A 14358-nucleotide genomic window follows, 5' to 3' on the forward strand; every position below is an offset into this window, starting at 1 on the left:
AAAGTGTCCCCAAACTTTTAGTAGTAGTGCATTTTGATTTGTTTAACACTTTTCTGGTTACTACATGATTCCATATGTGTTATTTCATAGTTTTGAGGTCTTCATTATTATTCTTCAATGTAGAAAATAGTAAAAATAAAGGAAAACCCTGGAATGAGTAGGTGTCCAAACTTTTGACTGCTACTGTATATATTAGTGTCTGTAAAGAATACACATGAAAAAAAAAAAAATGTAGACATTAATAAATGCATTTCTATAGCTTCCAAAATATGTTTTACAATGGTAGGGGTGGCAAGATTGAGGCAGGGCAGCACCCCTATCAGTAATCTAGTCTATATATAAATAATTGAATACAATACAGTCTAGAAAAGTCATTGTAAATACACTGCATTTGCTCATCTACAGAAAACGTGTTTATTCTTACTGGGATAATAAGATCCTCAATTCTTGTTTTAACATGTTTCTGTAAATTATAAAGCGCAAATCAGAGACGGCTGGAGCTTTGAGGCCAGGCTCATTGTAACAGCTCACTACAATGAGCCTGTCCTCCTGTAGCTCCTCCCACCAACCTCTGGTGCAAATATCCTATATTATAATCATGTTCTTTTAATTTTACCTCTATAATCTGGAAATCAAGTGTGATGTCTTACTCTGAATCCCGATGTTCAAACACAGTTTAATAAACTCTCAATAAAATGATATATTGAAAGTGTCTTTAATCGTTTTTGGCGTGGGGGTTGTCAGTTACAGCCATTAAAACATTTCCACTTCAGCATTTGTTAACCACCAGTATATTCTAACCTGCTTGATGGTGATTGCTGGTCTCCAGTCCTCGTCTTCAGGTATTTTGTGCCTGACAGATACGCGTTAGGATTGAAGAGGCTAGAAAACATATTGTACATAAGCCACATTTCCTCTTCATCTACAGACATTGTGCTCATTCTTAATGAAGGGATAAGAATATTAATTTTTGTTTTAAAATGTGAGAAAATAAGTGCAAATATACTGTATTTTGATCATTATCATGTAAACAAAATACATCCACTCAAGTCAAAAATCAAATTTATTGATTAAGTGTGATGTTTTACTGTATTATGATGATCAAACATCTGTACAAAATATGGTATATAAACAGTGTTTCTTGTGGGGGGGGTCCAGCTATAGCTTTTATAACAATTCTATGCCAGCATTTGTTAAAACACTAGTTTTACTGCGAGACAAAAAGTATAACAATGGCTTTATAGAAACGGTTTATTTAGTCTAACACGTACATGAACAAAGCACCCTATAAATAGAGTTTAATACAGAAGTAAGCCTACCTGCATTGAGACGAGGCCATAAAAAAATTTGCAAACACTACAAATAACAAAAGAAAAAAAGACAGCCAAGGCAGCAGATTATTTTATATTACAGCATGCTGAATAGAAAACCTGCATAAGAGAATCAGACCGAGCATTCTAGAGAAACTAGTGAGATAATACAGTATAAAAAGTGCCACTAATTATACAGCAGTTGAAATACTGACATTTAAGTAAATAGCTAATTTTACAGAATTAAAAATCAAGGAAAATACAAGAGGGGTGTTTTTTTTTTTTTTAAAGGAACAGACCCTGTGAGAGAAATTAAACAAAAGACAAAGACAACCAAGATGTTCTCTTCCTCAAAAGAGGCTTATTTTGAGTCGATGGCAAAACCGGTACTGTGCTCTGTCCCTCGCACCACAAGACAAGTAATACGGCTAAAAAAAGGAAGCGGCCGGGGTGCTACGGCTCCCATTTCATCCCAGCGCCTGCCACACTCCAACCCAGAGGTAAAGAACAAAAAAAGGAGAAGAGGATGGCACAGAATGTATCAGTTTTAAATAGAAGTCCTTATAAGCAAGTCCCGATGTGAGAGGGGCACATTCATAGAGAAACAGAGGTGAGGTGATCCGCGTTTGACCCATTCCTTCTGCCGAAGCCAAGCCTTCACCCTTACGAAGGGGAGAATTTTTTGGCCTGTGCTCGAACTCTTTTTTCATATTCTACTCTGTTTTGGCTGAAAAGAAAGAGGGGTTTAGTAAAACAGAAAGATCAGAATCTAGTGTTAATTCCACCATATCCCTATCTGAAAAACAACACGGCAAACAGGAAGGCATCCCGTCGATACTAGCAGAACGCACCAGTAAATTGTGTATGCCTCTGCTTGGGCTGGATCCTGGATATTTGGCTCATTTAAGAGTTCCTGTATTCCTAATAGGATCTGTAAGAAATTACAAAACATAAAAATCACAGTTGGGCATAGCCATTTGGTGGCTATAGCTTGTAAGTTGATCCCCAGCATATCCTAACCTGCTTGATGGTGATGGCGGGTCTCCAGTCCTTGTCCTCTTCTAGAATGGATAGGCATACTGTGCCTGACGGATACACGTTAGGATGGAAGAGCGGAGGCTCAAATTTACCTATTAAATAAAAATCAGTACAGTTAAACTAGAACTACTCTCACGACTTAAGGTCTGTTCCAATACATTCTTCCTACCTTTGCGATCACCTGACCTGACTGAATTGGTGAAAAAAAACCTTGCACCAATCAAATTAGTGTCAGATCAGTGACTACGTCAAGGAAGAGGGAAGGATGCATTTTTAAAGTATTGGGCCCGAATACTGAGCTGTTCCCAACGTTCTGTATTGTGCCATGTTTTATGTTGCCCCAGGAAGAGTAGCTGCTGCATGAGGAAGAGCTAATGGGGATTCTAATAATAAAAAATAAAATTAAAAACAGAAGACTGGTTAAAAGGAAACTCACACTTTGGGGGCGAGGAAGGATAGTCATCCTTGAACAGCATCCGCAGTTTGAACAAGCCTCCTTCCCATGGGGTCTGGGGAGGAGTCGTAAGTGTTTATAATTGATCACAAACACTTGCAGACTATGAAGATCAAGGATGAACTATGACCCATCCTAGCCTTCTTTGGTTTCATACAAGATGCCCACTTCATAGTATTGGTGCAAAAACATTTCTAGAAATGATCTAATACTAACTATGCACAGGCGAAATGCTATAAACAAAGTCACTCGGCACCACTTTGAAACTGTATTGCATGTGTAGATAAATGGCTGTACTTACCCCCTTCTTCCCAGGAATGGCACATTCCCAGTTCATCAAGTTCATTGTTCCATCTGGATTTTTCGTGGGCACAGCCACAAAGCCCTTAGATGGAGGTGCATCAAACAGTAAAACAGTGAGATTAAGCAAAAATAAACCTTTATTTCAGAGCTCTTGAATAATGGATAAAACACTTCCCCAATCCCTATCATAGTTTAAAAAGAAAAGGAAAAAAAAGTACTGTTAGAAATATAAATAAAAAGTCTAGAACTACACACTGCTACTCACAAAAGGGTGGTCTTTCCGCCACGCTTTGCGCTCCTGAGCAAGCCGGCTCAATGCAATACCTGACATGACTGGTGGGCTTTCTGAAACAGCAGAGGTGACAAACGTGTGCTTTCAAAGACGTGTACATACATTTGATCTAATTTCTTAGGATTGTGTCATTATGGCATACACCAATTGTACAACACATTAGGAACACCTGCTCATTCCATGACGGACAGACAAGGTGAAAGCTATGATCTTATACCGACTTCACTTGTTAAATCCATGCCAATCAGTGTAGATGAAGGGGAGGCAGGTTAAAGGATTGTTAATGCCTTGAGACATGGATTGTCTAGGTGTGCCATTCAGAGGGCAAATGGACAAGGCAAAAGATTTGTGTTTTTGAACGGGACATGGTAGGTGCCAGGTGCTCCAGTTTGAGTGTCAAGAACTGCAACGCTGCTGGGTTTTTCCACGCACAACAGTTTCCCCATGTGTATCAGGAACGGCCCACCATACAAAGGACATCCAGCCAACTGTTGGAAGTATTGGAGTCAAAATGGGCCATAATCCCTGTGGATTCCCTGTGACAAATTGAGGCTGTTCTGTGGGGAAAAGGGGGTGAAACTCAATATTAGGAAGGTGTTCCTAATGTTTTGTACACTCCGATGCACAAAGGTACCAAACGCAATCAGATTCCTGGAAGGCCGAAGTTGATATCTGGTTTACAAAGTCCAGCCTAAATCAGTCAAATTTAACATATTACAGTTTATCAGGGATACAATGTGATATAACCAAAGATTCTTGGTATTTTATAAGAAATGTTTTCCAGCATCGAGAAAGAAGATTGTATTGCCAATACCAGATTAGCTGAAGAATCGATGGTGGTGGTTTGTATGGGGCTTTCCTGTAACGTCCAGTAATGGACACCAACAATCTTTGGTTATATAAAAATCACATTATTTTCCAACTATAGCAAGCATAAACTGTGTCCCTTGTAGACTGGGGTTTGACATTTATGTAATTAGCAATTTAGCTACTTCCATCTCCCCTCTTTACATCCTTAGAAACCTCCCAGTGTGTATTGTAGGCTTTTAGTTTTATGCATCCAAAACTCTGGTCCTCGCGGGCTGCATACTTGTTGTCATGCCTTTCGTAGCAATAGCTAGCTAGCGAGCTAATGTTACATCGTTTTAAAACACGGCAAACAGAGTAAACCAGCCGTTGTTATGAAGGGGTAAGATAACGTACTAGCTAGCTAAGTTCATTAGGCATACGAGTTGTACTCTTCAAGAATAAAATGGGTAAATGGAGAGCAACAAATAAGTATTACAGATGGCACATTTCCTGAACTGACACTTTGGGGTTTGTAATCTAGTCTGATATTGTCATTGACTGAGCACAGCTATCATCATAGTAGTGATTTTACTGACTGATCTTTGACTCGTTCTGTACAAAGAGCAAATCTTGACTCATTTTGTTAATTTGAGTCACTAATATACTGAACAAAGATATAAAAACAGTGTTGGTCCCATGTTTCATGAGCTGAAATAAAAGATTCCAGAAATGTTCCATACCCACTAAAAGCCTATTTCGCTCAAATTGCGCATAAATTTGTTAACATGTCTGTTAGTGAATATTTCTCCTTTGCGAAGATAATCCATTCACCTGACAAGTGTGGCATATCAATAAACTGATTAAACAGCATGCTCATTACACAGGTGAACCTTGTGCTGGAGACTACAAAATGCCATTATAGAATGTGCAGTTGCCACACAACACAATGCCACAGATGTCTCAAGTTGAGGGAACGTGTAATTGGCATGCTGACTGCAGGAAATTCCACCAGAGCAGTTGCCAGAGAATTGAATGTTCATTTCTCTACCATAAGCTGCCTCCAACGTTGTTTTAGAGAATTTGGCAGTACGTCCAACCGGCCTCACAACCGCAGACCACATGTAACCACGCCAGTCCAGCTTCTTCACCTGTCAGATCGTCTGAGAAGAGCCACCCTGACATCTGATGAAACAGAAGTATCTCTGTCATGGCTGTGCCCCTGCCCAGTCATGTGAAAACTATTTAATAGGGCCTAATGAATTTATTTCAATTGACCGTTTTCCGTATATGAACTGTAACTCAGTAAAATTGTTACATTTATAGTTCAGTATAGACGCTGTAAACAGGTCAATCGAACTAGACCAAAACAATGGAATTACCTTGGAAACGTGTCGGGGAAAGATCACGAGTTTCCTTATTGTCCCCTGAGCAAAATTTGCCTAAATTTGGGCTAATGTTTATTTCACACTATTTTGAGGTATAAATCAGAGTACAATGCTTGTATGGAGGTCAACCCCAACACATATTCATGTCATACTTACCAATTAACTGCATTACAGTCAAATTTAATTTGACTACCACCACCACTGATTTCTGTATGCTTGCTATACTAACCAGCTTATACGAGCGGAGTAAGAATTTAGGAGTCACTTCTTCTAAACCTGAAAAAGGGACTTCTACATGCTATGCAGCAAGAACAACCAAATATATCCAAATTGGACTTACAGTGCAAGTATTCAGGCCCCTTGACTTTTTCCACTTCGTTACATTACAGCCTTATTCTAAAATGGATTAAAAAAATAAATAATCCTCAGCAATCTACACACAATAGCCCATACTGATGAAGTCAAAACAGGTTAGTAGAAATGTTAGCAAATGTATAAAAAAAGGAAAAAGTAAGATAAGTATTCAGACCCTTTGCTATGAGACTCAAAATTGAGCTCAGGTGCATCCTGTTTAAATGTATCATTGAAGGAATTGTCCGTAGAGCTCTGAGACAGAATTGTGTCGAGGCAGAGATCTGGGGAAGGGTACGAAAAAATGTCTGCAGCATTGAAGGTCCACAAGAAAAGCATGGCCTCCATCATTCTTAAATGGAAAAAGTTTGGAACCACCAAGACTCTTCCTAGACCTGGCCGCCCGGCCAAACTGAGCAATCGGGGGAGAAGGGCCTTGGTCAGGGAGGTGACCAAGAACCCGATGGTCACTGACAGAGTTCCTCTGCGGAGATGGGAGAACCTTACAGAAGAACAGCCATCTCTGCAGCACTCCACCAATCAGGCCTTTATTGTGGAATAGCCACTTCTCAGTAAAAGGCACATGACGACTCGCTTGGAGTTTGCCAAAAGGCACCTAAAGGACTCTGACCATTAAAAACATGATTCTTTGATATGATGAAACCAAGATTGAACTATTGGCCTGAATGCTAAGCATCACATCTGGAGGAAACCTGGCACCATCCCTACGGTGATGCATGGTTTGTGGCAGCATCAGGCTGTGGGGATGTTTTTCAGCAGCAGGGACTGGAAGACTAGTCAGGATCGAGAGAATGATGAACGGAGCAAAATACAAAGAGATCCTTGATGAAAACCTGCTCCAGAGCACTCAGGACCTCCGACTGGGAGGGGGGGGCGAAGGTTCACCTTCCAAAAGGACAACGACCCTAAGCACACAGCCAAGACAATGCAGGAGTGGCTTCGGGACAAGTCTCTGAATGTCTTTGAGTGGCCCAGCCAGAGCACGGACTTCAACCCGAACAAACATCTCTGGAGTGACCCGAAAATAGCTGTGCAGAGACGCTACCCATCCAACCTGACAGAGCTTGAGAGGATTTGCAGAGAAGAACGGGAGAAACTCCCCAAATACAGGTGTGTCATATCCAAGAAGAAGACTCAAGGCTGTAATTGCTGCCAAAGATGTTTCAACAAAGTACTGAGTAAAGGGTCTGCATACTTGCGATTCCCCCCCACCCCTTTTGGGAAAAAAAAAAAACACATTTAAGAATAAGGCTAAAACATAACGTGGACAAAGTCAAGGGGTATGAATACTTTCTGAATGCACTGTAAGTAACCACATTGGGCTGGTTAGCCCACGTAAATCATGACAGGTTTGACCAATATCCACTTTGTTAGATCAGATTTGTTGAATGTACGACAATCTGGTCAATGGAATGTCTGTGGATAGGTTAATATAATAGTTTAAACTGTTTACATGCTTTGCAAGAAGAACAATTTCCTTAATAATCCTGGCTACTGATGGGACTTCTGATAAATGCAGAAAATGTCCAATCAAAATAAACGTTCTACTGCACTGACCATGTCATTTTTGCGAATACTTTTTGATTCTGAGTTTGGACATATAAATCATTTCACAGTCGAAATGTATAAGACGCATACTTCCAGTTTCTCAAACTCACTTTACTTGCGCATAAGAGGGAGGCTTGCGCTACCCGGTGCCAGTACATGCACAGATCTAATAAACCACTGGAACATTGATTAAATATCCTAATACTTCGAAGGCCTCCCGGGTGGCGCAGCGGTCTAAGGCACTGTGCCACCAGAGACTCTGGGTTCAAGCCCAGGCTGTGTCGCAGCCGGCCGCGACCGGGAGCGTTGTCCGGGTTAGGGAGAGTTTGGCATTTTTTAATAAAAAGCCATGCAATCTCCATAAACAAAACATTGGCAGTTGAATAGCCCTTACAGAGCTCAGTGAGTTTCAACGTGGCACCTTTCCTACAAGTCTATTCGTTAAATTTCTGCCTTGCTAGAGATACCCCAGTCAACTGTAAGTGCTGCTATTATGAAGTGGAAACGTCTAGAAGCAACAACAGCTCAGCCGCGAAGTGGTAGGCCACACAAGCTCACAGAAAGGGACCGCTGAGGCGCGTAAAAAGCATCTGTCCTCAGTTGCAACACTCTACAGAGTTCCAAACTGCCTCTGGAAGTAACGTTAGCACAAGAACTGTTCGTTGGGAGCTTCATGAAATGGGTTTCCATGGCCGAGCAGCCGCACACATGCCTAAGATCACCATGTGCAATGCCAAGGTGTCGGCTGGAGTGGTGTAAAGCTCGCCGCCATTGGACTCTGCAGCAGTGGAAACGTTCTCTGGAGTGATGAATCACGCTTCACCATCTGGCAAGTCAGAGAGATTAATCTAGGTTTGGCAGATGCATAGTGCAAACTGTAAAGTTAGGTGGAAGAGGAATAATGGTCTGCGGCTGTTGTCATGGTTCGGGCTAGGCCCCTTAGTTCCAGTGAAGGGAAATCTTAATGCGACAGCACACAATGACATTGTAGACAATTCTGTGCTTCCAATTTTGTGGAAGGCCCTTTCCTGTTTCAGCATGACAATGCCCGTGCACAAAGCGAGGTCTATACATAAATGGTTTGTCGAGATTGGGGTAGAAGCACTTGACTGGCCTGAACTCTGAGAGCTCTGACCTCAACCCCATCGAACAACTTTGGGATTAATTGTGACGCTGACCGAGTCAGGCCTAATCACCCAACATCAGTGCCCAACCTCACCAATGCTTTTGTGGCTGAATGGAAGTAAGTTCCAATAAATGTTTCAACATCTAGTAGAAAGCCTTCCCAGAAGACTGGAGGCTGTTATAGGAACAAAAGGGTGGGTGGGACCAAATCCATATTACTGCCCATGAGTTTGGAATGAGATGTTCGACAAGCAGGTGTCCACCTACCTTTGGCCATGTAGCATAGATAGTTTATCATTTTGAAGTAGAACATTTGTTTGTGTCGTCTCTATTTTTGCGATTGTCCTGGCTGGAAGAAGGTTCAGTGAATGTGTAAGTCCATAGTCAAGTCAGTCTAACTAGGTAGTCAGGAAGAATTGGTAGCTAACTAACTACAGAAAAATGTACATCTACCGCGCATAAGTCATTTGCTAGATTAATACGATTCACATATCTAGCTGATCATTATCAAGTAAAATGTTTGCTTTGTGTAGATCTGGTTTAGTCTCTATTGTTACCAGTGTCCTGGCTGGAAGAAGGTTCAGTGAATGGGGAAGTGCAGTTTGAGGTAATACAGTAGGGCAAATGCTTCTCAATTGTAATGTTTTAATGCGTTCTCCACACACTCGTCCTCACAAGAACACGCTTGTCCTCACAAGAACATACTCAAGAGAATGTCCTTGGAGCATGAGTGTAGAGCAGAGTAGTCTGCATGTTACCATCTATGCCCAAAGCATGCAGGAGCCTAGACCTGCAAATTATACAACTGAAAATGCAAAGAATGATTCTACAAGCTTCTCGTTCACCATATGGGGCTTATTGAGCTGTCATTTGTGACAGAATTGTAAAAGTGTGCTTTAAAACTATTTACATTTGTTGATTACTATATACAAATAATACGATTTCTTGATACATTTTAAACAAGGTTTATTTGTGGCAGCAATCGGACTAGATTGTTAACGACTCGTGACGGAATGCATTGCTTGATTTGCGGTGACGGTGATAAACACAATATCATTTGCAATCTGCAACACACCAAAACGATTCATTTCGGATTTATTTTGTTGTTGCAGAAACTCATTGTATGCATGTTTCAGTTCAACAAAACATTGAATAATTAATGAATTGCATTTATTCTTACACATGAGATAAATTAACAGTTATTACCATGTATTTTTATTATGTTATTGCTGCAGCATGATTTCGTATATAGACTTGTTTCTACTGTATGTTTTTTTTACTCCATGTGTAACTCTGTGTCGTTGTAGGTGTCGAGCTGCTTTGCTTTATCTTGGCCAGGTCGCAATTGTAAATGAGAACTTGTTCTCAACTTGCCTACCTGGTTAAATAAAGGTGAAATAAAAAATATTTTACAGTTGTTTGGTCGGAGCATGTCTCCGGAGCCGCTGAGCCGGGGGAGCGCGTATTAAACATATTAGTCATAACGGCCAGCAGATAAACGAAATCCAAAAGGATCGATTCACTCAAACATCATGACACGTCAGTAAAAAAAAAAAGTCGTAAAAAAAAATAACGAATCGTCGAATAGTTAGCGAACTGCACATCACTAAGTTACATCATAGCTACTAGCTATTAGCATAACATCCGGCTGTTCATCTGTACCAGCAACAAGTCCAGCATGTTTGAGCAAAATCTCTCTGGTCCGCTTGTGGCTAAAACACGTTAGAAGGTAGCTAGTTATGTCAGCGACTATAGTCACGTAAGAAAGAAATAACTCAGAGCAAGTTCCAAGACAGAAACTGGCCAACAACATGCGCAAGTACCCTGGCTATTTGTGGCGCGCGGCTGGCAAACTGAAAAACCATAGACTTGCGCACTTGTCGTTGATTTTACACGTCGTTGTGGCAACGAGACTCGTTCTTCTCATCTGAAGCCATACATATTAGTTGCCATGTTGGTCCGCTTGCTTTGGCTTAAAGCGGAACCTCACACGAATTTGCAATACCACCCATGACTGAGCAGGACAAAGAACCTAGGGCTTCCCAAACTGGCGCACATTTACGCATCAACCAACTAGCGAAAATGGCGCAAACTCAGGCAGATAGTAAAGCTAACCTTGTATTGCGTAAATACAAAATTGTTGGGCGACATTCGCTTACCTTGCTGTATGGCTATAATGACTCGTATTATTTAACTGTATGAATGAATCGTCTTTTAATCAAGAAAAACCCTGGTGAAGTTTCCCTCCTGAAAAAGCACCCGTTCCTGTCCGGGCTAAATAACAGGACCAGTGACATAGGCAACCTCCCAACCGCCTGAAAATATTTATAATTAATTGGGGGTTATGGAGAGATTGATGTACCATCATCACGTTACTAGTTTGTGTTAATTGAAATAACTGACAATTAAGTGGCTACAACGTTCACAATGTGGTCTGCATTGATTTGGGCACAATTTGCATTCTTAAACGACAGTTGATGAACATGCATTTATTACTATGTTCCATCGTGTAAGTTATTCAATATGTGCACAGGAATTGGATAATAATTTTAGACATAGTCATATTCAATGTAATATAACAAATAAGTGCAAACAGGCAATTTTGTAGACGACTAAAAATTTAAAGGAGCAGCACAATTTTTTTCTACCTGTTGCCACAGCCACAAGTCAAAATTGGCTACATCCTAAACATTTGAGAGAGATCGTTGAAGATCCGACATCGAAATTGGATGTCTATGTCCTGAGGACCCCTTTTTAAAATTATTATAAAAAAATAAAACCATTTTTTAGCAGACGCTCTTATCCAGAGTGACTTACAGGTGCAATTTAGGTTTAAGTACCTTGCTCAAAGTCACAGCAACATATTTTTCACCTAGTTGCCTCTGGGATTCGAACCAGCAACCTTTCGGAGCACTATTACCATCAAGTAGGATTGGGTTTTGCTAGGTGGCAGATTAGTGAACTCTGGATCAGAAGGTTGCATGTTCAATCCCAGTCGGAACTGTTTTTAAAAATATTTTTCACACTATCCCAAACCTTAACCATTCAGAATGAGGGTGCAAATGTAACTCTTAATTTAGAAATAGGGTTGCACCAACATGGATTAACTCTTAAACGGGATTAAATCAAGGTGTATTTTTTAATCTTGTTGCACCAAATGTTAAACCTAGTTTTAAATTAATCCTAGTTAAATAAAATCCTAGTAAAATCCTAATTTAGTTTTCACTTTAAACCTAGATTCATTTTAAATCTGTTTCTCAATTAATAAAAAATAAAAAAAACATTTAGATTGGAGATTAATTCTAAACTGCCACTTTAGGTGGTTTAACTGATTAAATGGCAGCATGTCTACTGTGGAGAGACCAAAACGAGTTCCTCAGAGAATAATTAGTGACAGGTTGAATCCTGTTGAGTTTTATGATAATTAACTCATTATTAGTAGGCTATTTACGTGCCCATTTTGCACAACAATTGAATTGGGGTTAATGATTTGCCCATTCTTGGTACGAATGATGATGTTATGCAACATGTAACGGGGCTGATAACAAAAACATTGTAGTGAAGTAACGTTAGCATGAACGTTAGTTTTAACGTGCATTATAGGAATTTATATTTACCAGTTATTTATGCTTACTAAATATTGGTTGGTCAAATTGTCCGTCGTCATCATAGGGGATATGGAGAGGGGCAAACTGCTGGGGAATCATCTCGCATATTTTCTGGGCGATAGGATGAATTCCTTTGGACAGGGGCCCCCCTCCGGGTCCGGTCTGAAATAGCCCCCGCCTCACCTCTGCCGTATCCTTTCTCACTTTTGCTTTAAAAAAAATTCCATCACGCTTTCATCCGATTTGGGTCCTTCTCTTTAATCCGTGTTGAGCCATTACATTTGTCGAATAAAATGGCTCAAGTGTCTTCCTTCTTTTTGACAGTCGTGTTTGTCTGTAATTTTATCCTCCAGTACGTTACAAAATTCCTCCATCAGCTCCGACAACTGTTTTTTTTCTTCATAAAACGGAGAAATTTGAACTTCTTTGACGTGCCCCGACCAGGTGGCTAAATAACATGGCTAAATAACGTTAGGTAATGACAATAATACAGATTGTATGCTAGCTAGCTAAATTTATAAACTAGCTAGCTACAGGAGCTAACGAATTCGTTTTCTGTCTAGTACTGGCAAATAACGGATTTTATTTCAAATCAGCCAACCCATGAGAACATTTCACGGTGGAGTTGCAGTACTTCTAACGTTACATTGTTAGTATTTTATCAAGGAACAGCAACTTTGTGGCCTCATTTGTCAAGTAGGGTAGCTACTTCGTTTCAACTCACGAAATACCTCATATATTGATGTAACATGTCACTAATCATAGTTTAAAACCGTACTGATCCAGATTTAAATTTAGTGGTGAAGTGGTGCAACCCGTTTGGAGAACGTGGATGAACGTCTAAATTGTGCAAATTCATGAAAACAACAATTAGCTTTTTGCTCTAAATTGAAGATTAGGGTTAGGCATGAGGTTAGCAGCGTGGTTGGTAAAATTTGTTTAAAAAAAATCAGATTGTGTAGAAATAGACCGGGTATATGACTTCGTGGCTGGGGGAACTAGTGACGACACAGTACCAGCATTTTCAAATGAATAACACTAGAGGGCGCTATTTGTTTACGTTTACTGTATCAGTTCAATTTGGTAAGAGTGACCAGCAGGTCTGTCGTCTGTTAATAAATGTGAAGAGGCCGTCATTACATGAAGTTTGATGATTGCTCTTTTGAAACTATTGGCTTATTTGAATATGATTACAACATAAGGTGCTATGAAGTTTGGATGATCATTATTTTCCCTCTCCAGGTAAAACAGACATTGTGCTTTTGCACGGTGCCTAATTTGAGTCAGATTCTGCCCGAACAGCATCCGGCAACTCTGTTTTGGACAATGTCCTTCCGGAACCCATTTTCTAGGACCCGGTACCTCTTGTGGCATGAAAAATAACTATCACTTTTGGCAATGTACAAATTATAAAATCAGAGTTAGGCTAATTCAAGTGGACTCCTCCGTAATTCTCCTGGCAGCCCCCTAAAAAACGTTACGTAGAAGCGCGCCTGTACCTCACACAGGAGTATAATGAAATCCACTTTATATGATCTCGTTGTACTCTGATAGACTTGAGCCGCAGAACCCCTGATAAAGTGTAATACATTTACCAAAGTCACACAATTGCTCCTGCTTGTTCAGAAAGAAATGCAATAATTCGGACTACTACACCAGGAGTAGGCCTATAGTTTAGCCACAGATGGTCAAGCTTTTTTTGATTCCCTGTGCTGTGGATTGTGTAGCCCAATCACGAGTAATGCCTACAGTCGGGAACGTGTGACAAATATGTCAGTGAACAACAGGCCTTTCGCAATATTTCAAATACAGTCGCGGGAAAACAGTTTGGACAGCAAATTGATCCTGCTGAAAAGAGAAGACTAATCTGTCAGTAAGGCCATTCTACTGCCAATGCTTGTCAGTTTATCAACTTCCAAATTGGCCTATTGAGCGAATAGCATTGTTTTACCAAGTAAAACAAGAGAGATAAGCTTTTGGCACGAGCGCATCGGCAATCGCCGGTGAATGAACTGAGCTTCATTGGGTGAGTCAGTGAAACTGGAAAGCTTTAGAAGACTAATTTCCTCGTACTGTACAATGTGTGTCTCTCCACACACGCCTAAGTCCATGCTATTGATGGATTGAAGGACGA

The 14358-nt window shown here is 40.4% G+C and overlaps 1 protein-coding gene across 2 annotated transcripts; it reads right to left on the minus strand.

The window, feature by feature from the left end:
• Positions 1–1045: 1045 nt before the first annotated feature.
• Positions 1046–10914, minus strand: ube2ib (ubiquitin-conjugating enzyme E2Ib). 2 transcript variants are annotated; one of them, XM_065007982.1, is made up of 8 exons: positions 10776–10914; positions 5235–5368; positions 3371–3450; positions 3104–3187; positions 2785–2857; positions 2331–2440; positions 2162–2241; positions 1046–2037 (listed from the first exon to the last, which is right to left on the minus strand). In XM_065007982.1, the coding sequence occupies exons 2-8, from the start codon at positions 5305–5307 to the stop codon at positions 1974–1976; spliced, it is 564 nt and encodes a 187-aa protein (XP_064864054.1). In that variant the 5' UTR covers positions 5308–5368; positions 10776–10914; the 3' UTR covers positions 1046–1973. The 2 variants fall into 2 exon arrangements, with proteins under 2 accessions (XP_064864054.1, XP_029485261.1); XM_029629401.2 differs by lacking the exon at positions 5235–5368.
• Between the last annotated feature and the right edge of the window lie 3444 nt (positions 10915–14358).

The sequence above is a fragment of the Oncorhynchus nerka genome, linkage group LG23 (assembly GCF_034236695.1).
Source record: "Oncorhynchus nerka isolate Pitt River linkage group LG23, Oner_Uvic_2.0, whole genome shotgun sequence".
NCBI lineage: Eukaryota > Metazoa > Chordata > Actinopteri > Salmoniformes > Salmonidae > Oncorhynchus > Oncorhynchus nerka.

Bases quoted from the DNA above. Each gene is read 5' to 3' on its own strand.
- ube2ib (XM_065007982.1), bottom strand. From the start codon at position 5,307: ATGTGGTCTGCGGTTGTGAGGCCGGTTGGACGTACTGCCAAATTCTCT. The intron at 3,451-5,234 runs GTAGAGAAATGA...CTGCTGTTTCAG, and splicing joins AACGTTGGAGGCAGCTTATG to AAAGCCCACCAGTCATGTCA. The intron at 2,242-2,330 runs GTTAGGATATGC...AATTTCTTACAG, and splicing joins CCGCCATCACCATCAAGCAG to ATCCTATTAGGAATACAGGA.